Source organism: Corythoichthys intestinalis, unplaced genomic scaffold (genome assembly GCF_030265065.1).
Source record: "Corythoichthys intestinalis isolate RoL2023-P3 unplaced genomic scaffold, ASM3026506v1 HiC_scaffold_23, whole genome shotgun sequence".
Taxonomy (NCBI): Eukaryota; Metazoa; Chordata; class Actinopteri; order Syngnathiformes; family Syngnathidae; genus Corythoichthys; species Corythoichthys intestinalis.
In genome coordinates, this window is record NW_026651592.1 from 5,687,832 (window position 1) to 5,715,717 (window position 27,886).

The window sequence follows — 27,886 nt, forward strand, 5'->3', positions numbered from 1 at the left end:
AACATAACAGTTGTTTCGGCTTAAAATACCGCAGTTTCTTTTAAAGAGGAGTGCAAGAGCAGAACCTGCTTTTTCAGTCTTGTCTGTTTTCCGCCATATATATATATATATATATATATATATATATATATATATATATATATTTTTTTTTTTTTTTTTTTTCTCAAATCAACCAAACTCAATTTTTACACTTGGTTTTTCTTTTCTTTTTATTTTCAACTGGTAGTTTTTATACAATGGTGTCTACCATTGTATTAAAAAAAATCCAAATACATTATGTATTTTATTGTTAGTGTTATGTCCCTATACCGTCTCTATGCAAACCTACGCCATTGCTTCCAATCCATTTGAAGTGGGAGGGTTGGCAGCGAATGAGTGTTCATTCGCCTCCCCTTCTACAAGTGATGAACTTGTTTTAATTCACAGGATGAAAACAGCTACATGATTGGACGTCCAACATCGTCAATGGTGGTGAAAGCAATAACAGTAGATTGTGGTGCGACTTATACACCAAAATACCGATCCTTGCAAAATTTGGCAGATGCCTGTGTAAACTGTACCTGCACAAAACAATAAATGACTTTCAGATTAAAAATCTATAAAGGCATCGCTGGAAGATCGTGCTATTGATTAGAAAGTGCCTGCAGGTTTCAATAAAGCTAAATGTCAAATAGAGTAAGTAGTGGTATTCTAACGCATGGGTGCAGATTTGCATAGGGATGGTAGGGACATGACACTACCAACTTTTCAGGATGCTCAAATAGTCCCCACCAACTTTTAAGCAACCATATTTGCATTATATACTGTAGCTACTTGTTATATAGCTAATTTAGATTGTCTTTCCATATGTTGTATGGATATAATTGACCGTACCATTATTAAGTGAATTTCCTTTATTTGTTCAGCCCCCCCACACACACACACACGCACTCACAGCTCAGACAGATTTACAACATGTCAACAACATGCCACCTCCTCCACCCCCTTCAAAGACGAGGGATATTAGAATTTTTTTATCGGCCAGCAGCAGCAACCACTGTAAGTAATGTAAAAAGATATCAATATTGTGGAGGTGGGGAACACACCACTAATTTTGCAAATGAAAGTCTGACCTGCATCAGAGTTAGCATAATATTAAACTGTATGAAATTGCTAACCAGCAAAACTCGAGTAGGAAGCTGCTTAGAGAGAAGTCTCCTTCAGTATGGTTTCTACTGTTAATGAAATGAGAAATGTAGTGAACCTAGGTTTACTCCCTTCTCCCCAATTTTTAATCTTATTTTATTTATGTGGTCTTAAAGCAGCCCAAAGGAGTTTTCATTTTTTTGTTGAGTTTGGTTGTGTTTGTGGACAAAAACAGTAGTGTTTTACCTGAAGGAAGGTACCGTTTTTATTTATTTTTGGTATCCCCTAATTGAGACGTTTTTGAGTTGTATTTAATTTCTTTATTTAGACAGACAATGTCGAGTGGTCTTAAGACAATTGTTTATTTTTTTGCATTCCTTGATAGTTAAGATATGATTGTGTATGTTAATATAATTTAAATTTTGTTTAAATATTGCAATATAAATTTGCTAAAAAAATAACAAACAAAAAAAAAATCAATTTATTCTAGTTTTATTAAGTTTTCAAAATGTTTCTTTAGGAGTTTTTGAAAACAAAGGTTTAAATTGAACGATGTACCATTTTAACTAGGGCTGTCAAAATTATCACGTTAACGGGCGGTAATTAATTTTTTAAATTAATCACGTTAAAATATTTGACGCAATTAACGCACATGCCCCGCTCGAACAGATTAAAATGACAGCACAATGTCCATTTGTTACTTGTGTTTTTTGAAGTTTTGTCGCCCTCTGCTGGCGCTTGGGTGCGACTGATTTTATGGGTTTAAAGCACCCATGAGCATTGTGGAATTATTGACATCAACAATGGTGGGCTACTAGTTTATTTTTTGATTGAAAATTTTACAAATCTTATTAAAACAAAAACATTAAGAGGGGTTTTAATATAAAATTTCTATAACTTGTACTAACATTTATCTTTTAAGAACTACAAGTCTTTCTATTCATGGATCGCTTTAACAGAATGTTAATAATGTTAATGCCATCTTGTTGATTTATTGTTATAATAAGCAAATACAGTACTTATGTACCGTATGTTGAATGTATATATCCATCTTGTGTCTCATCTTTCCATTCCAACAATAATTTACAAAAAAATATGGCATATTTTATAGATGGTTTGAATTGCGATTAATTACGATAAATTATTTTTAAGCTGTAATTAACTCGAAATTTTAATCGTTTGACAGCCCTAATTTTAATTAATACACACGAAAGTTAGTACAAGTCAATAAAGATTTATTTTGCATTGATCATTTAGCCTATCAATTAATTAGGTTCATATTAATCAGAAATGTATCCCTGACCCCCGTTCACCAAATCAATATGGTCTTATTAATGTCCCGTCCCCATCTAAAAGTACATGCAGGATATGCTGTTATATCGTCCCTACCAATGTTGGGACCAAACCTACGCCCTTGTTCTAACGTCATTACACACATGAAAGACAAAAAAGCAAAGGTGTACTCACCTGTGCAGAACATGCGAATCAACAGCGAATGCGTGAATAACTCACGTCAACTTGACGCTCTCAGAAAAAGTGACAAACAAACGGGCGACGTTTGCAACACCGGCTCCTGGAAACAACGCAAGGTGACGTAAAAGTGCCATTCTCGATGCAAAATAGCGCGGTATCCATGGTGACAGGCGGCCGCCATTCTAAACTAACGCTTCAAAAACAGCATTTAATTTCAATTATTCATTGTTGGTGTTTTACTTGACTAGCTGGCAGTCAATGACAATGTTTCAGCGCAGTGACGTCCAGTTGATTTATTTAAAACAGATACACCATTTGATTAACTGATTGCCTGCCACTGACAAGTATAGACGTCCAATTCATTTTCAATTCATTCAGTGCAATTCAAGACAAGCTCAGGTTTTAGTGGCAGCCAATAAGTTGTATTTTTTCAGACCGTATTTTTCCACCTGAAAAATACATTTAAAACTTTTGTCTGAATAAATCATTAACAATCTAATAGAGAAATTTGAATTTTATTTACACACTAGTTTTTGACAAACTGAGACACCAAATAAAAATATTCAACCACCTATGCAATGAAAATAATTTGTTTGTTTCGCAATTTTGCTTTCACTTCTTCCCTTGATCCTCTAAGGAGGTAGATTTGTGTCTTATTATACATTAAAAAGTTGCTTAAATCAAAAAAAAAAAAAAAAAAAAAAAAGTCGTTTCAATCAAAATATATATTTTCAATAAAAAAAAGTCCCTTCAATTAAAAAAATGTTTGAGCTACTTGTCACTCAAATATGTTGAAAGTAACGGCGAAGTTCCATCTTTGTGTCAAAATGATTCAATAAAAAAAGTGCCTTCAAAACTTTTTCCACTTCGAAAAAAGTGACACATGAATTAAGAAAATATATTCCAAATTAAAAATCTTTTCAATAACACAGACAAGGCTGAAAAAGCAGTTTCTGCTCTTGCACCCCTCTTTATAACAAACTGTTGTATTTTAAGCCAAAAGAACTGTTTTGTTTGAAAAAACAATATGTCCATATGCAGAGTCATGGCGCATTAAGCCCCCTAACTAATTTTAATTTGTCCGTTTAACCCTGGAAACCTCCATTTACAGACGTCGCGCAACCGCTTTGGTTTCAACCTAGCCATAAAAAGAAGGTAAGTAATCGTATTTATTATTCAAAATGTCTGTCATTTTTAGCTTAGAATGATTAATTGATTAAAAAAAAAAACGACTTAAAAAAAATTATCCACTCACATATTTTAAACTTTTAAACAAATTACGTCACAATGAAAAAATTGGCGTCTGTAAATATGTCACGGATATCTACCTCATAACTATCGCTTAACTGTATTTTTTTCGTTACTGTCGCATTTTCCCCAATATTTTAGACGATAAATAATCGATCCAAACTAAGAAAAATTGAAAAAAAAATGTTTAAAAGGGCAAATGTATGAAAATGAAAATCTCGACCACTTCTTGATGTCTGCGATTTCAGCATCGCGACCTTTGTTATATTACCGTGTTTCACTCATAAAATCCCCCCAAAATCCTGCAGTGGCCATTCACAGTTATGACACTCGGTGATACATGCTACATGGAATTTGGGATTGAAAAGAGGTAAGTACGCGATAATATCTCGTTAAAATCATGCGTCTTTAATTCTGCTCTAGCGTGCTCTAATCTCCAGTTAGGGTTTTGCTGTTTAATTTTTTTTTTTTAAAGCCCTCCTCTGCCCCTGGCTCTCAGAGCGGAACAGAGAGTCACCAGAGTGTTTTCCGCCATAAATATATATATATATAAAATGCCCTGTGATATATATTTTAAAAAGGGCAATTTTATTTTTGCAAACGATTTTTTTCTTTGATTGAAAATAGTGTTTTTGATTGAAGCAACTTTTTCTGGGATTGAATGATTTAGATACAAATGTCCTACCCATAATACGGCCCAGCCCAAACACACAAAGGATTGCTTCAATCAAAGAAAACAGTTTCAATGAAAAATTAAGAGATCAAATGCAAATTTCTGAGTCTCAAATATTTTTTCGCATTCAAACACTCTTTTTTTTAATTATTGATTTTTTTTATTATTATTATTTTTGATATAAGTCATTTTTCTTTTGAAAATATTTTGTTGTGTTTGAAGCAACTTATTTTTTGATTGAAAAATAAAGACACAAATGTCATAGCCCAAATGTGGCCCAAACGCAAAACTACATTACTTCAATCAAAAAAGTTGTTTCAACAAAAAAAAAAAAAAAAAAAAAAATCAAAGAAAAACGTTTTCAAATGCATTTTAAAGTTTCAAATTTATTTTTGCATTCAAGCACTTTTTTTTTATTGAAAATATATATTTTGATTGAAGCGCATTTTTTTTTTTTTTTTTAATTGAATATTAAAGACACAAATCTACCTCCATAATGCTCCGTATTAGATGAAATTAACGGCAGAGGTGCTGCCCGACCTTTCCCCCCCACTAGGGGACAGTACATGATCATGCATATATTACTGATAACCATGCATATTTTAACATACCTGTTATTGATAAACTGTTGCCTTCATTTAATATTGTGTTGACATAGCCAAGTGAGGGTGCATTATTTATGGGTGATATCATCACTCCTTCTTTCTATGGGAACTGCAATTACTTGTTTATTCTCACGCATCATCGGTTGAGTCAATGGAAATGTTTGTGTATCATATTGTCTTTCTGTTTGTGCTTAAGTGGATGTTTTAGGGGATTTTGTCTCGTCTCTCCTGCTGTTAAAGACACCCATTCATGTGTTAGCCTTTGATGAATGGCTCATTCTTCACAGTGGGGAGATGACAAGTGACACTCATGGGAAAAAACAGCCAGACCAGCTCTCTCTCCTCCAAAAAGTGCCACATCAAATAACAGAAGAGCGCATTGGAGTCACTTTATTTCCTTCAAAGTCGATTGAGTTGCTTTACTTTGATGAATCACTTTACAAAATGTTCACTTGTTACTTTTGTGGGTCATTTACAACTCAGACGGAATAAAAGTGGTTTATGTAGTTGATTTTTAGGATGAAAATGGAAGGCAAGAAGCTACACAAAAGAAAGTTGTCTTTACAATAGCGTACCGCACAAATGCTATTTTTAGACCGTGACGTCGCCATCGTAACGCGGAAGTGGGAGATTTTCAACACGCCCTCGCATACAAATCATGGTATTTCTGTTTATTTTCTCCGGTAATCTTTCAAAAAAGAACATGCCGAGTAAACACTGCTGCCATGGAACTTATAGAAACGACTCTAGACATTAGGACATATAAAGGATGTTTTCTTCATACGTTTCCCGAAACCAAGAACTCGGGAGGAAAAAATGTGCAGAATGGATCAACTTGCGCGGACCTCCAAAAGACCAGTTTAACGCCAGCAAGGTGAAGCCATTCACATTTCAGATGCAGTAAACATTTTGTTGGAGGCCATGGTCCTTCAGAGGACGAAGAGGTAAGCCATTTTGATATATTTTACTTATTTTTTTAGTGTGACGTTTTGCCGTGCTACTTCTGTCAATGAATCACTTGAAAAAAATTAAAATGGTATCTGACTGCCACTGTTACCTTTACTGTTGTAAAAAAAAAAAAAAAAAACAACTTTAGTAAGGGGGAAGTGTAAATAGATTATAGAATTAAGATTTGCTATTAACAATGTTGTTAATCTTACTTTAAAAAAGTAATTAATTACACTTACTAATTACTTCTCACAAAAATTGAGTTGGTAACTCAGTTACCTGAATGTAAGAGTAATTAGGCTACGTTCATACTACAGGTCTTAATGCACGAATCCGATTTTTTGTCATATCCGTTTTTTTGGCGTGCCCGTTCAGACTGCTTTTATCCATTGAGACCGTTCAAGTATTACGCATGCGCACTAATTCGCAGTCCGACACGCGCTAAGCAAGAAGACCCGCATGCGCAGAAGCATCAAAACAAATGACACACGTCATCCGTCATTCCAGGGATATCATGTTTTGCTTTTCAAAAGGAGGACACAAATAACAGACATAAATAATCCCCGTTTAGGCTTATATTCAAAGTTTATATGGATCGATAGCATGCACGCACTGTCCGTGCACGTCACACACATATGGGCAGTTTGCCCCGACTCTCTCTCGGCCGTGTAAGCAATGTTGAAATATTGCTCACTTGTAACAGAGAAAACTGAGCATTCTCAGGCTTATCCTCAACCCATTTTTATTTTTTATGACTGTTGTGAAGCCCAGCCCTTCCCCGAAAGCCGTGTTCACTGCAAGTTAGGCGCTAATAACGCACAGGTGCATCGCTACGGTAACGACTCTCTCGCTATTTGATGACGTAATTGCTGCATGAAATCCGATTTGTGGGACTGGACAGTACAGACCGCCGCAACAGTCTGGAAAAATGTGGCCCAGATCGGATTTAGACCACATACGAAAGTGACCCAGATCGGATTTGAAATGGTCCCGTTCTATGCGACTTGTCACGTTCAGACCGTCAAGTTAATGCCTCACTCGAGTCAGAAAAACACGAAAAAATCGGATTCGTGCATTAAGACCTGTAGTATGAACGTAGCCTTAGTTACTTGGCAAAGTAACTGGTGTTACCTTTCATGTTTTTTTTTTTCATTAAAAAAAACAATATAGTAACCTTTGCCATGGTTGTCAACAGACTAACAGGGGCCCGGCGACAAGAGACCATTACAGGGCACCCCCACCTCACCCCTGCAACCGGCTTGTCATGACAACATACACAGTACTTTAACGCTTTACAAGCAATGACAGTGTAAAGTTTCAAATCATTTAATTTGAGATGGACAGTTAAATTTAACAGACCGTAATGTGATGTGACACAATATAAACAAACAATATGACAAACGTACAATATGACCGGCTTTACCAATTTGGCGCAGACGAAGAGGTTGGCGAGCGTAAGGGGGTGAGATAAGAGCTGTTGAGAGTCGTTGCGCGGTAGCGCTGAGTTGAGTGGATATGAATCCCCTATTGTTAATAAAAGTTCCAGCAAAAAGCCATCCGACGTGTCTCTGCGTTTTTATGCACATCGCCACCTTCCTGAAGGAAGACCCGGAAGAACTGGCAACAAATTAGCTATTAAGCCTGCTCTGTGATATGGTGGAGCGTAGGTAGATTTTTATTATTTTCATTTTACTGAAGGCTCGCTGTCCTCCAGCTGCAGTCACTGGCAAAGACAAGAAAATGCGTAGCACTTGAGCGCGCCAGAGTGGGGTCAAACCATTCTCTGCTAAGATGAGGGGGGGTTGTGCAAAAACAAAACAAAAAAAAGGGGGGAAAAATATACTGGAAATATTTGATATGTTTAAGTTTTTAAGTATATATTGAGTAGAACATAACATTTAATCAGACAATGATTTCAATATAAAAGAAATGTGTGAATGTTAAGTAAAATAAATTAAGAGTCATTCAGGGGCCCATATGGTCCTGAGGCCTGGGACAACATACCCGGTTGCCCCCCCCCCCGTCAATGGGCTTGACATTAGCTATGTTTGGAAGTCATTTAATGTTGTGAATCAACCGTTAAAGTTGTTAAAATTGCTCCCGTTATTGCATTAGTTCCCTTTTGTCTACTTTCGACATGTGAAAGTTTTAAAACTGTTTCATCATTTAAAGATTGATTCAAGTCAAGATTTTGCCGATTTAGGAGTATTTTAGAAAAAAAAGTTACCTAGGTTCGCTAGCAAAGTCAACAACAGAGCCTTCCTGAGAAGTCTACTGCTTTAGATGGCGGCTGTTTACTAACGCCGGCCAGTCTATCATTTCGCATCTAGTTCTCTAAACATTTGCTAACGCCACCGTGTCTTTCATTTCGCATCTAGTTCTAATTACATGTGATATCTACCGTAGCATCATGTGGGCGTACTTTGTAGGCTATCGGCTACAGTCAGGTATTATTGGAGCCACCTAGCGTCGCGTTTGCAACGGCGTCACAACTCTCTTTCCTCCTCCTCTCTCGTCTCTGTGAGTCTGTGTCTGACTTTTATCGCGTCATTTAAGCAACGTAATAACGCATAGTAACGCACGCCTTTATACCCTCAGTAAGGGTAACGCCGTTACTAACGCCGTTATACTCTAACGCCGTTATACTCTAACACCGTTATAAGCAACATTGGTTCTTAATGAAAAAATTATAAGTGTTCGTTGGCTATCACCGAGTAGCATTTGCGATCGCTACACAAAAATAGCAATGTAAATTGCTCCCAAGAACGGTCAGAGACGTAAGACAACCAGAGGATATAATATTTAAGAAAGACAGGGCATATGGTGGTAAAGGATAGATAATTGAAACAGGAGAATGTCATTGTCAGTGGCGTAAGAAAAAGTTGTCGATAAAAAAGGTAAGGCTAAGCTTAGGTCGGTTCGGCTCTTTTTCCCGTCTTTTCCAGCCTTCGACACTCAAGCCATCTCTTTGACTGAACATTTGTATGTTCTTACACATCTTTACCAGTGAATTTGGCACCAGGGACATCATTTTCGGACAGAATATGTAGGTTTAGCTCATGAAACATCTCGTTCGTACACTATTTCCATTAATTTACTACTGGGGACAAACGGGAGGTTGCCCTGCCTAGCCACAATTGCTAACGTCATCATGTATATTAATGTGCAGAAGTGACGTGTTGCTTGCGGTACGCCACTGAATGATCATGTTTCACTGCATTGACAGTGATACACGTCCAATCCAATTTGACTGGGAGGCTGGTAGCGATAGTGCGATTGCTGCCAGCCCCACAGTCAAATTGCACTGGACGTCTATTGCCGTCAATGGCAGCCCATGAGTTGTAAATACTGTAAAAATAATGTATACTGTCAAATGAACAACAAACTTCAGTAAAAAGAATGACATTTTAACTGTTGTTTTACAGCAAACAACTATAAGAAGCATGCATTTGTAACCACATTGTGTTGGTTTTCTAATCATATCCCCCTTTGCAAGTGTGGTTTCAACCTAAGCTTTCAGCATGGCAGTCGAGCGTGTTGACTACGGTGCTAATAGCCTTGTTTAGCTTCAGCTGCTAGTATGGACTTCTAAGTTCTCAGGGTGTAAAGTTTTCCAAACTTTCTACACATAAAAAACATGTTTTAACTAGTCTTTAGAAGCTTAAAGGGATCCTCTATTTTTAAGATAAGTAATTCTTAAAAGATGAATGTTAGTATGAGTTATAATAATTTGATATTAAAACCCCTCTTAATGTTTTTGTTTTAATAAAGTTTGTAAAATTATTTTAAGTGATAGGTCGCCATTCTTGTTACGTCGCAGTGTGTGACGTTGCCGAAATTCCAGCGTGTCACTCGTTAGCTTTCCCAACATGTCGTCAGTTCTACCCTTCCTATTTGAACCAGATCTGAAAAGTGAAGAGCAGGACAGCACTGTCGGTCGTTCACAAGACGAGCTTCAGAGAAAAATGCGTGCAGCAAATACCTAATAAGACAAAAGTTGGGCAAAACTGGTGATGCGAGAGAGTGCTTTTAGGAACTCCGGTTGGGAGCGAGAGTGTATCCTGTTGGGAACTCCGGTTTTCTTAGCAGATATTCAAGGTAAGCATATTGCGTTTTCAAACTTATCCCAATATAATTATGTAGATTGTTAGCATCCAGAGCTGTCGTGTGCTTTACAGGCCAAAGAGCACACCTTGTGTAATTCATGTCTTGTACATTGTAATGCGTGGTAGCTAGGATACGTGTATAAAATGCTTTGGGGCTGTTTTTCTGCAAAGGAACCAGGACGACTGATCTGTGTAAAGGAAAGAATGAATGGGGCCATGTATGGAGAGATTTTGAGTGAAAATCTCCTTCCATCAGCAAGGGCATTGAAGATGAGACATGGCTGGGTCTTTCAGCATGGCAATGATCCCAAACACACAGCCAGGGCAACAAAGGAGTGGCTTTGTAAGAAGCATTTCAAGGTCCTGGAGTGGCCTAGCCAGTCTCCAGGTCTCAACCCCATAGAAAATCTGAGGATGGAGTTGAAAGTCCAGGTTGCCCAACGACAGCCCCAAAACATCACTGCTCTAGAGGAGATCTGCATGGAGGAATGGGCCAAAATACCAGCAACGGTGTGTGAAAAGCTTGTGAAGAGTTACAGAAAATGTTTTTTCCTCCGTTAATGCCAACAAAGGGTACATAACAAAGTATTGAGATGAACTTTTGGTATTGACCAAATACTTATTTTCCACCAAGATTTGCAAATAAATTCTTTAAAAATCAAACCATGTGATTTTCTGGGTTTTTTTCCCCCACATTCTGTCTTTTTAACCATGTTGACAATTACAGGCCTCTCTAATATTTTCAAGTGGGAGAACTTGCACAATTAGTGGTTGACTAAATACTTTTTTGACCCACTGTATATCAGAGCAATTTTTCGAATTTATGCATCACAGTGCTTCAGTAACTGAAAATGATTCAATTTCATAATGATTTTATACTGTGATCCGTACGGAGACGGTAGTTGTGACATCACTACACTCCTTTCCTGTTCTTGCTCTTCTCCAACGTGGATTCGAAACTACAAACCTCATTTTGGCAGTCAAGAGTGCCGGCTATTAAGCTTCTGAAGACTAGTTAAAACATGTTTTTTTATGTGTAGAAAGTTTGGAAAACTTAAAAGTCCATGTTAGCAGCTGAAGCTAAACAAGGCTATTAGCACCGTAGTCAGCACGCTCAGGTGCCATTAATACAGGTAACGAGTCGAGCCTCGTTAGAAGAAGTTAGACCTCTATGACAGGCAGAAATCTTGCTTGTTTGTAGGTGACCAAATACTTATTTTCCACTCTAATTTGGAAATAAATTCTTTAAAAATCAAACTGTGATTTTCTGTTTTTCCCCCACATTCTGTCTCTCATGGTTGAGGTTTAACCATGTTGACAATTACAGGCCTCGCTAATATTTTCAAGTGGGAGAACTTGCACAATTAGTGGTTGACTAAATACTTATTTGCCCCACTGTATCACCATTTCGATATTTTGTCTCACCCTTAGTGTGTAAATAAGACTAAAACAACACTGGCTGTGAGAGAGCAATACAGTGTTCGGCCTTGTTATCCCTTCAAAAGCCTCCACGTTTTGATCAGACACTCAAATCTGGCAGAAGATGGACTTTCACAGCCACTGGGTAAAAGTAGCGGTCAGTCAAGCTGACGCCGCTGCCATACACGCCTTGTTGACATGTCAGTCAAGAGGCCAGACCTAAAGACATACAGCCAGTGCCGGTGCCAGCCATTCAGATGTACGATGTGTGAAGGGGTAAATGTTTTACACTGTGACTGTTAGTCTCATTTCCTGGGCGGAGAGCTCTGCGCTCGATTAGACGACTAACAGGAAAAAGAAAAAAGTTCGAAAGCGAGAGGAGGAGAAGGAGGAGGGTGGGGTGAAAAGTTAGCTGAGCTCACAAGAACCCACAAATCACTTTGTCACCAGCAAGCTGTGACAAGCAGAGGCAAAAAGTTAAAAAAGAAAAAGAGGCGTGTAGAAGGGAGCTGTGTCACAAGGAGGCGGAGATGCAACAAAACTGAGGTGGAAAGAAAACTCATGGATAGAGTGGGGACTCGGATGGACCGCCAGTGCTGCTGCTGAGTCTGGAGGAGAAGGTCTAGAGGAGAAGGTGTGTCAAATTTCTGAACATTTTTAGCCTGTACAACAGAGGATGGACATGAAAAGTTTCTGCGGGTCACGTGCCGCTGGTTCTCAAAAAGGGAGATCACTTTCATAATGGCTTCAACGTCAACTTGTGAGTGACTTTTAAAATATACTTCACTGTTCGTTTCGGGTCTCCGAGTTCAGCCTGATTGGACGTGACCGTCTGTTGAATAGTCCGGAGTGTCGTGTTAACATGTGTTGAACAGCAGAGGAAGTGGTGTTTTTGCTTGGCTGAGTGTGTCAAAAAATGTAAAGAGAAACTGCCGTGCTGAGTCAGGGGCTTCCAGTAGCCCGCCCTCCAGAGGATCCAAATGTTAGGAGCTATTCAGTCCTGAACCTCCGAGACTCTCCACACTGCTTTAATTGTTCTACCTGAACGTAAACACTTGGCGTCACTCGCACCTTTCCGCCGGTGATTCACCTTATCCGAGGCCAGCCAGGAGAGAAGCGAGGAGGCCCAGGCACATCTCCAGCGGCGAGCCATGAAGCTGGCCCTGCTGATCGCTGTGGCCGTCTACGCGGTGGCCCGGGGGAGCAGCATGTCCACATGCAAAACTCTAGACTTGGAGATGGTGAAGAAAAAGCGCATCGAGGCCATCAGGAGTCAGATCCTCAGCAAGCTGCGTCTGCCCAAGGAGCCTGAAAAGGACCAGGAGGGAGACGAAGAGGAGATCCCTTCCACGCTGATGTCGCTTTACAACAGCACCACAGAGATGCTGAAGGAACAGCAAGCCCAGGAAGAGACGTACATCTCCAGCGAGCAAGAAGAGGAAGAGTACTTTGCTAAGGTGCTGCACAAGTTCAACATGACCAGTGAGTACCAACTCGTTCTTTACGCCAAAGGTGTCAAAATCCTCTTTAGTGCGGGCCTGGATGTTAGTTTCTTTTGGAACAGCCTTATTAATTTTCATCTTAGTCTTTTGGACCGTAATACTTATTCGTCTTAGTCATATTTTAGTCATTTCTAAATGTGTGTCTAGTTTTAGTTGATGTTTACTCAAAATGTTTTACTCCAAAAATAAATACATAAAGGTTTCCAACTATTTCAAATGAACATTGACAGACAAGCACATATTTGAGCATCTACATGGACAAAGCCAACTTTGTTATGATACACATTCAGTACATTATTTTTCAATATATACCCACCTCGACACCATGAACTGTATGTAAAAAACGTTGTCCAAGAGGACGCTCACTGTTAGCATTAGGCTAATGTGAACCTGAATCCTACGCTAACGTTACGAGTTAGGCCTGAACGATATTGGAAAAAACTATTGTTGCGATATTTTTGGTGTTTGCGATATATTGCGATATTATAAAAAATGTATATATATTTTTTGAAAGAAATTTTCTCTAGATGACTTGAATAGCTGTTTGGAAAGACTTTGGATGACTCACCATCACCACAGTGTACAGTAATCCCTCGTTTTTCGCGGTTAATGGGGACCAGAACCCGCCGCGATAAGTGAAAAACCGCGAAGTAGCGCCGCCCCCCCCTCCCCATTTGTTTTTTTTTTTTTTTTGTGTTTTTTGTGCTCAATTTAGTTATTCAGATTTAGCATTGGAAAGATATACATATGAGACATGTTTTTTTTCTCACTTTTCCCCCAAAGTGATTTAAAAAATGTATATGAATAAATGGTTTTCAAGCACTTCAAATGTCATAATTATGATCAGTTTTAAACATAAGTGTCCAACCAAATCATTTTTGAATGAGAATAAAGTACTGTAGTAAATAAATGCTTGGCTTTATTAAATGCTTCTGTTTATCTACCTTAGCTGTGACAGTTGGAGTGACATGTAGAAATTTCAAACTCCTCATGATCACTTCTGGCATTTATATGTCTCCATCGTCTCCACACACACATTCATTCCAGCGCGGCTTCCTTGCAGAAACTGTTTAACAAGTTAAACAATGATTGACAGATTGCTGCCCGGCTTCTTTGGCCAGATCAAAGCCATCGTTAACTTTAATAAGCAAGTGCCGCAGTGACTGAGAGGAACAAAGGGCTGGGAGAGGGAGGGTGTGAGGCTGTGCGCAGAGCAGAAAGCAAGGCATATGTGAATTAGAAAAAATAAAAACTATCGCACGTGCTTGCGATGGGACTATCGTGCGCGCGCACATCGCAATGGCGATGTTTAAACGATATATCGTTCAGGCTTACTACGAGTTACATTTAGTGTGTGATGATCACTCAGCACAGACCTTTAAAGGCTGAAGCAACATTGCATATTCTCTCTTGCCGACATATGAAAAGAATCTTACTGTGTGTGCTTCAAAACAAGCGAGCCTGGAGAGGACGCTGGTGAGTTGGGGGGGCGCGCAGCACGTCACATTTATGTCAACACCAGATACTGATGCGATTGAGGCTAACTAAACATAAAAATGTCACACAATGTGTGACAAAATGTCTCGTCAGGGCATTCGTCTCGTTGTGTTTTAGTTTCCCAAACACGTTTTTAGCTCGTTAGCGTCTCGCCACAGAAAAATTGTTCGTCTATGACAGGGGTCGCGTTAACCGAATATTTTCCGTCGTTGACCGTTTTTTTAAAACGGTGACGGAAAAAACTGAAGTCCGTCCGTCATTTTGACAAGTTGCAATTCACACCCCAGATCACAGGGTGGCGAGTGAGCATATTAATTAGCTATTGTCTCTCTTAATGCATGACGTCATTGGCTATTCTGGTGATTGGGTTCTATATAGTTGCCTCTTTTTCTTTGGGGGCGGAGTTGTTTTGTTGGTGTTGTTGGTGGTAAGCAGAGTAAAAAGAGGGAGAAAAATACCACGACTTCCGTGTCTAATTTTTCGCCACCAAGCAAGCATTACAATATTAATTAAAAATGAATGAAAACTAAATACTATTGAATATGTCATCATTATCATTTTAAAAATTTAAGTGACGGGTAAAAATAGATTATGACCGGATTTTTATGACCCTGTCAGTCAAAATGACAGACAACGAAAATGTCTAGCGCAACCTCTGGTCTATGAAATATTTTCGTTATAGTCATCGATGACAAAAACAACACTGCTTTGGAAGCAAGGGTGTAGGTTTGCATAGGGATAGTAGAGACCTACTGTAACACGAAATTAAGTGATTAAGTGAATTATTTTCATTATGTTCAAAGTTATACACTCCTGCGACGAGGATTAAGTCGACAAAAGGAGGGTGGCGGACACGGCCTACCATCGGTCCTCATCTATCCCCTATCCTCTGGATCGAATCAACGGAATAAACTAATTACTGAATTATGAACTAATCTACTGAATCTAATCATCATAACAAGCACATTGCCACAATCGACAATGGACTATTGGAAAAATAAACAGAGGGGATGGTTATTATAGAAAAAAAAAAAAAAATTGTAATCACTACGAAATCTGAATGTCAAATATTGATATTCGATATTTACTGCGTCCTTTATGGTATAGACCCTACCCACGTGACGTCACAACTCCGCTCTCCTGACTGGTGCCGCCCACTTGTCCATCAACACATCGTGTTGACCTGTTACGGCTACGTACATTCCTCCTATTTACGGCGTGTTTTTCTGCTCGTTAACATTAATAATCAAAATGGTGAAGGCGTGTGTGGCGGTCGGTTGCAATAACAGAGAAGATAGACGGAGAGACTTGAAGTTCTACCGGATTCCGAGAGACACGGAGAGGAGAGAGCGAGATGGGCTGCTGCAATTCGACGAGAAAACTGGGCTCCAAGCGATTACCACAGATTATGTAGTAGTCATTTTATATCTGGTAAGATGCATTTAATATATATTTAGAGGGTTTTGGGCTGACAAACACAATTAAGATCATTGCTAGGCTAATCGCCGACAACATACACGTATGTATGTAGTGAGCGTGCTATCGCAAATCCATACAAACATTAAAAGCCCTAGCTCCATTGACAAATGACATGAAATACATTAGACTTGACAGTGGATGTTAGCAAGAACAAAAGATTTTGAATTGAAAATTTCGTAACTCACCTTCCGAGCACAAGATTCCTGCCGAATTTTCGTGTACGAGGACCTGTTTCACCCAACCAGCAACGTAGCATTTATAAGCCTCCAAGCTCTTAAAGTTTTTCAAACTTTCGTGAGAATAGGCTGATTTTGTGTGGACAAGATAGTTGTAAATATCAGGGTCAGGCAGAGACGGCGAAGGCAGCCGGTCAAAAATCATCGATTTAGGCATCAAATATGGATCTGGCGACTGTATAGAACGAAGCTTTTCCACATAACGCCTTTTATGCAACACATCCAGTGAGTTTGCGGCATCAGAAAGCACCGGGTCTTCCATGAAATGCATTTTAAATTCCTCGATCAATTGAAACCAATGCTAATACAGAGACAAAATGACGGACAAGTGGGCGGAACCATACAGCGAGCACGTGGTTTTATGACGTCGGTGGGTAGGGTCTATACTGGGGACGGGTTTCAATAAGCTTCGGCTTCTCCCGTCAGCCCTTTTCTTTTCGGGTTGAATTAATTGTTAACACATAAGTGAATAAATGAGTGAATAAATGCTGTATGTTTGGATTTGTCATGCCTGAAGGGAAAATAAGTAAATAAAAATTTAAAAAATGAAAAAAATAAATAAATACATTTACCCCTTTTCACTTGCTGAATGCGCCGGTCCACCCCCCCCCCCCCAAATGTACATTTGATTGGCTGATGACTTGACCCACCCCCGACAAACACACTCACACAACCCCGACAGAAATACACGTCGACAACACGCCGCCTCCTCCACCCCTCCTCCCGGAGGGATATCGGAAGTTTTTATTGACCAGCAGCAGCCACTAACGACAATGTTGTGAAGGTGGGATGGGAAACACACCATTAATTTTGCTACTGAAAGTTCGACCTGCATCACAGTTATCAAAGCATTAAACTCCGTGAACTTGCTAACCTGCACAACTCTCGTCGGAAACTGCTTAAAGAGAAGTGTCCTTCTGTTTGTGTTTTCTGCTGTTAACGTTAATTAAACTGAGAGAAATGAATGTAGTGAACCCTGCTGGAAACTATAGAACTAGAAAAACGTGAGCAAGAAGCTGCTTAGAGAGGGACGAGTGCTGCATAACCTCATTTGTTGCTCACACAACAAAACATACACACAACATAATCATAATTAACTATGTAGCTACATAATTTTTCAGTTTTTTTTTTTTTTTTATGCCGCAAGCTACCCACACTAGCGTTGCGATTGACTGGTCGATTGTAAACGACGTAGTGAGCACCCCTGATTTAGCATATCAGTTAATTAGGTTCATATTCGTGAGGAATGTAGCCCTTCCGGGCAAAAAATGTAGATGCAGGTTATCCTGTTATATCGTCCCTACCAATGTTGAGACCAAACCTACGCCCTTGTTTGGTAGGTACATTATGGCTAGGTTCATGCTGCAGGTCTTAATGCACGAATCCGATTTTTTCGTATTTTTCCGACACGAGTGAGGCATTAAACTTGACGTTCTGAACGGGACAAGTCGCACAAAGAAGTGGACCATTTCAAACCTGATCTGGGTCGATTTCGTATGTGGTTTAAATCTGAACTGGGCCACATTTTTCCAGAATGTGGCGGCGGTCTGAACTGTCAAGTCTCCCAAATCAGAATTCATGCAGCAATTATACTTCAGCAAAGAGCGAGAGCGGCAGGCAGTATGCCAGTATTAGCGTTAGCGCCTAGCTTGCCTTGAATGTGCCTTATCATACTAAATTTAGGGTAATTGTTTAACGACACGGTTAATAACTCTCAGAACCCTTTTTTGTTCAGAGTCTTAATAAAAAATGTCATCTTTTATAGTTTTCTTTTCATACTTATTTTAAAGGGGGAAAAGTCTCTTTTTAATAGATTGTTTTTATTTAATTTTTTTTTTTTTAAAAAAAGGGAAAACGGTAAATGTTTTATTTATTTCTCATTTAGACAATACATTTTTAACAAACAGAAAGGGGGAGAAACAAAATATATTCTCATTTTTAGTTTATTTTGTTAATTAAAAAACAAAATAGGAATAAAAAAAGGAAATTGTCTCCACAACCTTTTGATTTATTTGAAAATTTTACAGTAGGCCTACCGTATTTTTCGGACTACAAGTCGCACTGGAGTGTAAGTCGCATTTTTGGGGGAAATTTGTTTGATAAAATCCAACACCAAGAACAGACATGTCATCTTGAAAGTAGGGGCGTCAAACGATTAAAATTTTTAATCGAGTTAATTACAGCTTAAAAATTAATTAATCGCAATTAATCGCAATTTAAACCATCTATAAAATATGCCATATTTTTCTTTAAATTATTTTTTGAATGGAAAGACAAGACAAGATGGATATATAAATTCAACATACGGTACATAAGGACTGTATTTGTAGTTTATAACAATAAATCAACAAGATGGCATTAACATTATTAACATTCTGTTAAAGCGATCCATGGATAGAAAGACTTGTAGTTCTTAAAAGAAAAATGTTAGTACAAATTTTATATTATATATTAAATTTTATATTAAAACCCCTCTTAATGTTTTCATTTTAATGAAATTTGTAAAATTATCAATCAAAAAATAAACTAGTAGCCCGCCATTGTTGATGTCAATAATTACTTACACAATGCTCATGGGTGGCTGAAACCTATAAAATCAGTCGCACCCAAGCGCCAGCAGAGGGCGTCAAAACTCCATAAAACACAATTAACAAGTGGTGTTTCACTGTACCGTCATTTAAATCTGTCTGAGCGGGTAATCTGTGTTAATTGCGTCAAATATTTTAACTTGATTAATTAAAAAAATTAACGCCCTTTAATGCGATAATTTTGACAGCCCTACTTGAAAGGCAATTTTTCTTTTCGGTGCCATTTCGTTAAGCCCTTCTCAGTTGTTTTTATAAGTTACTGCCAATGTTGAAACACAGGCCCTGAGTGCCCTCTTGCAGTTTAGTATGAAAATAACATGTGAAAGGATAAAATAATGAGTTAATAATTTCACACATAAGTCGCACCCCGAGCCAAACTATGAAAAAAATATTCTCTCATTTCTTTAGTTCTCTATCTTTCATTGACGACAACATAAATTTCATTTAAATTGCATTTTACCGACAGTGACAATGCGGGCGGGATCTGGCACTTGGGCCTCAAGTTTGACACCTGTGCTTAATACTGTTAATCGAACAGCGGGAACTCTGAAAGATTAATTAGATTCAAGATCAGGTTTTTGATCCAACTTGGTCAAAAGAAAATGTAAGTCTTGCTCAAGGATCATCCGACATCATCTCACAAATCTCAGTAAACCCAGATCCTGATCAAATTATACTTTTTTTTTTCTCACAGCATATTTTTGGATTGCTCCACAAAGTTTCATGAAGAGCAGGTGTGTGTGTGTGTTTTTTTTTCTAGTTAAAATATAATTTTCACAGTGGTGCCTTGGCAATGTGGAAATCTTTTGTTCCCTATCAGTGTTTAATAGTCAAATAAAAATGTAAAAGCGTGCCAGCCACATGTCTTCATGGAGTATGTGGTTGAATATTCGCATTTTTACGCAACATCTCATGTCAGATGGCTCCGATTCAAAGGCAATTTAGCCCATTAGCAATCTTCTGATCTCCACCCAACATCTCCAGGCAACAAGAAGTCTTCCAAGATCACACGCTCTACACGTTAGCACCACCAAGCATCTGGCCTCAAAATCTTTCACCATAAACACATCTTCATTTGTTTGTATGCGTCACGGTACGCCCGTGTTCGCCTCCCTTCTCCACCACTTCAAAAGCAAGACTCCATCCAGAAGGAGAACAAAGGAGCTTTTAAAATGATTTTTTTTTCTCACCGGGTATGGAAAATGAAGACATGATGTCCACTTTTTCACTCTTGCATTCTTTCATTCCTTCTTTCATTTTCTCCTGAGGGATTGGGGGGTTTCCTGTAACTCGAGTGTTGGGTTCTCCCTTGCATATCCTATCACTTTTTCAACATCTTGGCTTTTTATGGGCCCTTTCCATATAACCTCTCTTCTCGGAGGTGGCCAAGGAACCCACACTCTACAGGTACAAATATCTGAGTTGTTCCAGAATTGAAGGAAATTTTGGCCTAAAATTTCTTGGAAAAAAAAGCATTCACTTGTTTGGTTTTCAGCTACATAATCATCATAGGTGGAGTTTGACTTTTGGGGCACAACATGTTTATGACCCCGAAACGCAGTGTCAGCTATAAAATTAGCCTACAAAAATATTTATAATAATAAGTTGACAATGAGCGTTTTTTGTTTCCCATCATTCTTGAGGGGAATTCTAAATCAGGCTGCCTAGGCAATATTTTTCGCCAAGATCGTCAACCACTGAATATGGTACGCCCGCCGGTGTCGTGCCAATGTAGTTACCCCAGTCAAAAATTGTATCCCCTGGGTGAAGCCATATGGAGATAGATTTGTGTCTTTATTATTCAATCAAAAAAAAAATAGTTGCTTCAATAAAAACAAAAAAGTTGCTTAAATCAAAATATATATTTTCAATCAAAAAAAGGTCTCTTCAATCAAAAAAAAAAAAAAAAAAATGTGAGTGGAAAAATAAATTTGAAAGTAAAAAAAAATGCATGTGAAAGCTATTTTTCTTTGAATTTTGGGGGGGATTCAACCAACTTTTTGGATTGAAGTAATGTTGATTTGTGTTTGGGCCATATTTTGGCTAGTACGTTTTGGTCTTTATTATTCAATCAAAAAATAAGTTGCTTCAAAAAAATCTATTTTCAAAAATAAAAATCACTTCAATCAAAAAAAGAAAAATTTCAATCATAGAAAATGTTTTTGAATGCGAAAAAAATATTTGAGTTGCATTTGAACACTTAATTTTTCATTGAAAAAGTTTTATTTGATTGGAGCAATCCTTTTTGTGTTTGGGCCATATTATGGGTAGGACATTTGTGTCTAAATTATTCAGTCCCAAAAAAAGTTATAATATATAACATTTTCAACACAGAAAAAAAACTTTTGAAAAATAAAATTGCCCTCCCCTAAATTTTTTTTTTTAATTATATGCAAAGTAAATGATATGGAAACCGTTTAAGGTGCTAGTCACATGATCTGTTCGAAAAATAATTTTGGCCCATTATAAAAATATATTTTATTGTTATTTCCTTCATTTTTGTTGCAGTTTTATTGCTTTACAACTTTTATAAATATATAGGAAAGTAAATTTCAAGCAACAACACTTTTCGGCCACCGGGGGGCCCTGCCCCCCCCTTAAAATCCGCTTATGATATTCATCCCTAATAGGTAATTAACTATCAAAAGTTTGAATAAATAGTTCAATCTTGGCTAAACTTAGCTAAAGTGGAAGCCCACTAACTTTTTTAGCTAGCAAGAGGACAAGCTTTCTTCACCCTTGTCTTTTAATTTTCATCTTCGTCTTAGTCTTTTGGCTGAAATTACTTATTATTATTATTAGGTGAGTAGTAGTGCTGTCAAATTTATCGCGTTAACTAATTAATTAATTAGGTAATTAATTTTTTAAAATTAATCACGTAAAAATATTTGACGCTTTTAATGACCCGCTCATGCATTGCCTCAAACAGATTACAATGACGCCTTTTTCTGCATTGAGAGCTAAGAGGCAGAGAAAGGCGAGTGGACACAGTAGTTCATTGGACCGTGCCGTTTATTGGCATAAGCTTCAGCAACTCCTTCACAACAAACATAAGTATCATTTAGTGAAAGTGCACTACAAAAATAACATTCCTATCTCTCAAAAAACAAAAAAGTTCACAAAAATAAAAGCGCTCAATGCAAAGAGAACTGCCATTCCCAATCAAAATAGCTATGCAAAATATACATAAAACTTACACAGACTTTGGTCAAACTCTATTAAAACATTTCGTTTAGCTCAACAAATACACTGGATGGCCATATTTAGTCACAATATACAAACGATCAGAGGTCTCGTACGTTTTGAAGCCAGCACTCAAATGACCGTGGATGGACCAGTTAACAGGGAACTACGGCGTCAGTCAAGGGACAAAACACACTCATTGGCTTGATTTCTAAGTAATTTAAAACTCGCCATTGACACCTTGTGGTGTATTTCAATCACTACCTTACGTAGGTAAAGACACTGTGGAAGACTGCGGGAGCCTATGTGACGTAACTACTAGGCCTGTCCCGTTTTAGTGTGCAATAATTATTCACATAAATTGCAATATGCGATATTATTGCGCCCCCCCCCCCCCCAATTTCTTTTAAAACCAATTTACAATAACACAGTCAGAAAACAGTATATATCAATAGATCAAGTACACCCATTTATACGCGATAAATATTTACTCTTAAATTCAGAAATACTTTTTAAGAAATCACAACTAAAAACAATAGACCATGCCTCTTAAGTAAATGACAACAATATTGATACCACACAGAAACACAGAATAAATCAAATGTGTTTAAAAAAAAAAAATTGCACTTAATAACAAGCATTTAGGCAAATGAAAACTTTCCCGTCATAGCTTCTGCAATGGTGTTCCATAGGGATGCAACGACACAGTTAAGTCACGGTTCGGTACGATTTTTGATTTACGATTTTTTTTGTTCTAACGAGCAAAAATTAAATTGCCATCATATAAACATGCATTTTAGTGCATAATATTTATGTTATATTATTTATTTACTTCTTACGGATCTGAAGAAAAAATTCTAAAGAAGTGCTGAGAACAATCTTTACTGTTTGTAAAGTGAGGCGGGGCACACTGTTGATTGCTACAGCGCTCTTAGCAGCTATGTTTACTACATGAGCAAGACATCCTATTTGTGGTCTGAATCCATCTGTGTCACGTACTGAATTAACAATATTTGCAACATTATCTATAGTCACTGGTATGGATTGATTTGGCCTTCTTAACTTCCATTCAGTCATGACAGTTTAGAATTTATCGATGTAGTATATGGACTACGTGTCCCATAATCACTCTGGGCTCACGTAGCCAATGGCATTAAACGTACATCTAGTTTGCTGTTTTATGATATCTAGTGTGTGTGCACATTAAAAAAGTTAGCAAGCGCCGCTGAAGTCACGTCTGCTCATTACTACACAACACCAGCATATGACAATCGACTTTCATAAACAGGACGAGTTTGAAGCACAGCGCTCTTAATTTCATTCAGCTGTTCGTTGTCAAAGCGAGGTTGTTCGTAGCAGCCAAGTCAGTAACAATGTTTTGGCGGACTTCGTTGTAAATATCTGGCGTTGTGCCAAAAAAAAGCTGTCACTCCTGACGGAGGCGCCCACACGTCAACAACACCGGCGTGCCGTAGATGGTCCGCAGTCACTCTGGAGCACTGACGCGGTCGGTACACATTGAACAATAGGATATAATGGGAACGATTGGCTCCAGCGCTAGTTTTTGCCGGACCTGGAACGAAGATGCATTTTGCACAGTTGGTAACAAGGAATCCGAACTCGTCTGCCGCACGCGCGCACGTGAGGCGATAAATCGCAGCAAATTACCGCCTTCTTTTTTATTTATCGTGCGATAAATGGAATTATTGCATATTGTGACAGGCTTAGACGTAACCGCTACTAGTTTATTTTTTGATTGAAAATTTTACAAATTTTATAAAAATGAAAACATTAAGAGGGGTTTTAATATAAAATTACTATAACTTATACTAACATTTATCTTTTAAGAACTACAAGTCTTTCTATCCGTGGATTCCTTTAACACTTTTCTTTCAAATCTTAATATCTGAACATTTAAATATGTAAACTAAAGTGCAAGCACATTCGTAAATGAATGGCTTCTGGCATTTGAAAGGTAAAGAAACCAATCTATTGTTATAAAACAAAAAAATTGCAATAACTGCATGAACCATAAGTGGTTCGCTTAGGCCTGGGGAGTCAAGTTCAGCATTCGCTTCAATGATATCTGGCGCCATCTAGCGTCATGAATGGGTATAATGTCTAGACCCCGAATATAAGACGACCGCCACTTTTTCAGTCGTATTTCAATGCAAAAAAAAAAAAAAAAAAATCTTATATTCGGGCCTATACTGTAAGTCGGGACAAAATTGAAAACAATCATCTTATTCTGATCATATGCATAACGGGTTACTATAAGGTAGAAGGAGACATTCAATCCTATTGTAATCTGCACATTACTCAGACCACTATTCCATTTTTTGAATTTTTTAAATCTTTTTTTTTATTCTTGTTTTTGCACAAATGACACTGCTAATTTTAGGACTATTGCGCTATTCCTGTGTTGCACGTCTAGTATTTCAGTCCAAGCAGGCTATAATTTCTCACTTATTGCCCTAGAGTGTATGTTTTCCTATTTATTTTCATTACAATACATATTTTTATACTGGAGTGCCAAGTCAAATTTCGTTGTTGACAATGTTTTTTGCTGACAATGACAATAAAGTTCTATTCTAATTCTATTCTAGTCTATTCTATTCAAAATTCGATCGGTCGCCAAGCGCCATCAATGGCACTGAAAAATAAACATTCACGGCTAGTTTTCCCAGTTCAAATGAATTGGACATCTATTGCAGTCAATGGCATGCAATGTGTTAAATACGATGAAAAAAAAAAATCAACTTTAGAGTGTTACTGAGGGGCGTGAGCAGTGTAGTTCTGTTTTTATTCATTTTAATTGAATACCTGTAAAAGCAACACTATGTAACTTTTCAACCTTTATAAAATGTTTTCATGCCATTTGTGACTATATGTTGACTGACAACTAGTTGAATGACACCTCTTTTATATCTTGAGGGGGTCTGTATCGCTTTCACCTGCACTAATTAACTTTGAGGAGGGTGGCAGGAACCCTGCCACACATAAAAAACAACTACAAATTTGCTGACTTCTTTACAGTATACATTACTTCCCCCTTTCCCCATTCATTATAAAGACGGAAGTCGATGCTAATGCTTTCGCACGGATAACAGATGACGAAAAAGTTTTGTCTGAGGAAGAAAAAGAAAGGGAGGCTACCAAGATATACAGAATAAACATTGGCCCGGCTTTCACTCGCTGGCAACCCCCCCACACCCAACCAAACTCGGTGGGGTAGGGGAGTTAGCTACACTAAGCCACACGGTTGCTAACCATCATATGCTATTGTTTAGCCATAACTGGATTCATTACCTTATTACTTTCCATCCTTAACACAGCCACTGGAAACACAAATGTTGTTTAATCCATCTGCAGGTGACTATCATGATTTTACGACACTATGCAGGTGTGCGCTGCCGCTGGTCCTCATGGGAAAGTCTTCCTTAAAGCAAAACACTACCGCTTTTGTCCACCAGCGTCGCTAAAATTGACCATAACTGAAAAGGTAGCAAGTGTTGTTTTAACAACAATCTATTCATTCTGCAATGTACTGTATTTATCATAATATAAAAATATATGAAAACAATACAATAACTATTGAAAATAAAAATATGGCGGAAAACACTCAGTTGACTTGAAGTTCCGCTCTAAGACACCCAATTTGGCCAAATTTCAAAATTATCCTATATGCATGTGCGATACATCATTGGAAAGCTTAAAATCCCAATTTTCTGGGGGAAGAAAATTTTGAACAGGAAGGCATTTTCAAAATAATTTTTTTTGAAACCCCTAAACCAGGGGTCCCCAAACTACGGCCCGCGGGCTGAATACGGCCCGCCTCCACATTTGGTCCGGCCCCCTGAACAATAGCAGAGAGCATTTAGAATTTTTTTTCTTTCTCAATGGTGTTATTTATTTCCTGGCCTTTTCTGTGAAGAACTCAGAGAGGGTTATTTGGTTATTATCTATTTAATTAATAGTGTTTTTATTATATTATATTATATTATATTATTATTTTATTTGCTTTTGTTCCGTGAAGAATCCAGAAAGGGTTATTTGATTGTGGCTTTCTGAAAAACAATACATTTTTACATTTAGGCACTCCTGCAATCATCACACTTTTTCTGTTACAAACTGACCCTGGCCCCTCATCAGAGAAGGGAAAAGTTTGGGGGCCCTAAACCATAACTCGAGATGAGAGCATGAGAGAGCATAATTAAAGACGCCATGATTTTAACGAGATAATATCGTAGACTTACCTTGTTTCAATCCAAAAACTCAAGACTTTTAGGAGATTTTATGGATTAAACACGGTAATATAACAGAGGTCGCAATGCAGAAATCGCAGACATCAAGAAGTTGTCAAGATTTTCTTTTTCAATTATTTATCCTTTAAACGTTTTTTTTTTCTTCCAATTTTTATTTGTTTGGATCAATTATGTATTTATCATCTAAAATATTGGGGACAATGCAACAGTAACAAAAATAAAACAACAAAACAATTAAGCGATAGTTATGAGGTAGATATCCGTGACCTATTTACAGACACTATTTTTTTTCATTGTGACGTAATTTGTCTAAAAGTTTAAAATATGCAAAGTGAATATTTTATTAAGTCGATTTTTTGTTTTTTTTTAAACTAAATATTAGACATCAATTAATGATTCCAAGCTAAAAATGATAGACATTTTGAATAATAAATATAATTACTTACATTCTTTTTATGGCTGTGTTGAAACAAAAGCGGTTGCGGGGTGTCTGTAAATAGGGGTCTCCTGGGTAAAACGGACAAATTAAAAATAGTTCATGGACTTAATGCACCATGAAACTGCTATGGCAGCATATAGACCTATTGTTCTATCTGTAAACGGGGGTCTCCAGGGTAAAACAGACAAATTAAAAATAGTTCATGGACTTAATGCACCATGAAACTGCTATGGCAGCATATAGACCTATTGTTCTATCTGTAAACGGGGGTCTCCAGGGTAAAACAGACAAATTAAAAATAGTTCATGGACTTAATGCACCATGATTGATTAGCTGGCCGCTAGCATGAAAGGGTTTACTTTATAATACATAATAAATAGGGGTGTAACGGTACACAAAAATCTCGGTTCGGTACGTACCTTGGTTTTGAAGTCACGGTTCGGTTCATTTTCGGTACAGTAAGAAAACAAAATGCAAAATTTAAATGTGCTAGTTGTTTATTACACACCTTTGTGCTTTCAACAATAGGAACATTAGCCTATACAAAGCTAGAATCCTGCTCAAAAAGTAGCAGGTATTTAAAGATAATCCAACAACAATTTGCCTTCCAGACCCCACGTATTGGTCAGCTTTCTTTCTGAAAGAAAGAAGAAAAAAGAAGTCCTGTGCTAAAGAGAAAAGCAATCCCAATGACAAAGATTTTAACATGTATTTTACAAATGAAATGCCTCAATGAGTCTTTTTTTTTTTTTCTTATGAACGGTTTTCAAAAGCTTTATTGGTGGATTTTCTAAAGTTAAAGCCCCACACAGAAATTAATAAATTTAATTGTGTAAGCAGGATCTGTATTATTCTTATTATTTAATTACAGGTGTTTTAGCTCATTTCAATTTATTTTATTTAAATAGGCTATTATTTATTTTATTATGTGTTTATATTTTACAAATGTGATGTGATATTCATTTATATTGTATATTTTATGTTGTATAACTTTAGCTCCTATGTGAATATTAGTTCCGACTTGTCTTGTTGTGGTAGGAGGGTTTTGTATTGAACACGGGGCCGTGTTGGTTATTATTATGGCAGAGAAGACAGCAGTA

At 37.6% G+C, this 27,886-nt stretch overlaps 2 protein-coding genes across 2 annotated transcripts in view; one reads left to right on the forward strand and one right to left on the reverse strand.

Annotated features, from left to right (window-relative positions):
- Positions 1–25,446, reverse strand: part of LOC130911107 (cyclin-dependent kinase-like 1) — a 49,587-nt gene extending 24,141 nt beyond the window's left edge. The window contains exon 1 of the mRNA XM_057828821.1: positions 25,392–25,446. Coding sequence (XP_057684804.1) covers positions 25,392–25,406 — 15 coding nt within the window. The 5' untranslated portion in view covers positions 25,407–25,446. The remainder of the gene's footprint in view (positions 1–25,391) is intronic.
- LOC130911106 (transforming growth factor beta-1 proprotein-like) overlaps positions 12,014–27,886 on the forward strand; it is a 48,324-nt gene continuing 32,451 nt past the window's right edge. Inside the window, exon 1 of the mRNA XM_057828820.1 lies at positions 12,014–13,079. Within this exon, the coding sequence (XP_057684803.1) occupies positions 12,749–13,079 (331 nt within the window). The 5' untranslated portion in view covers positions 12,014–12,748. The remainder of the gene's footprint in view (positions 13,080–27,886) is intronic.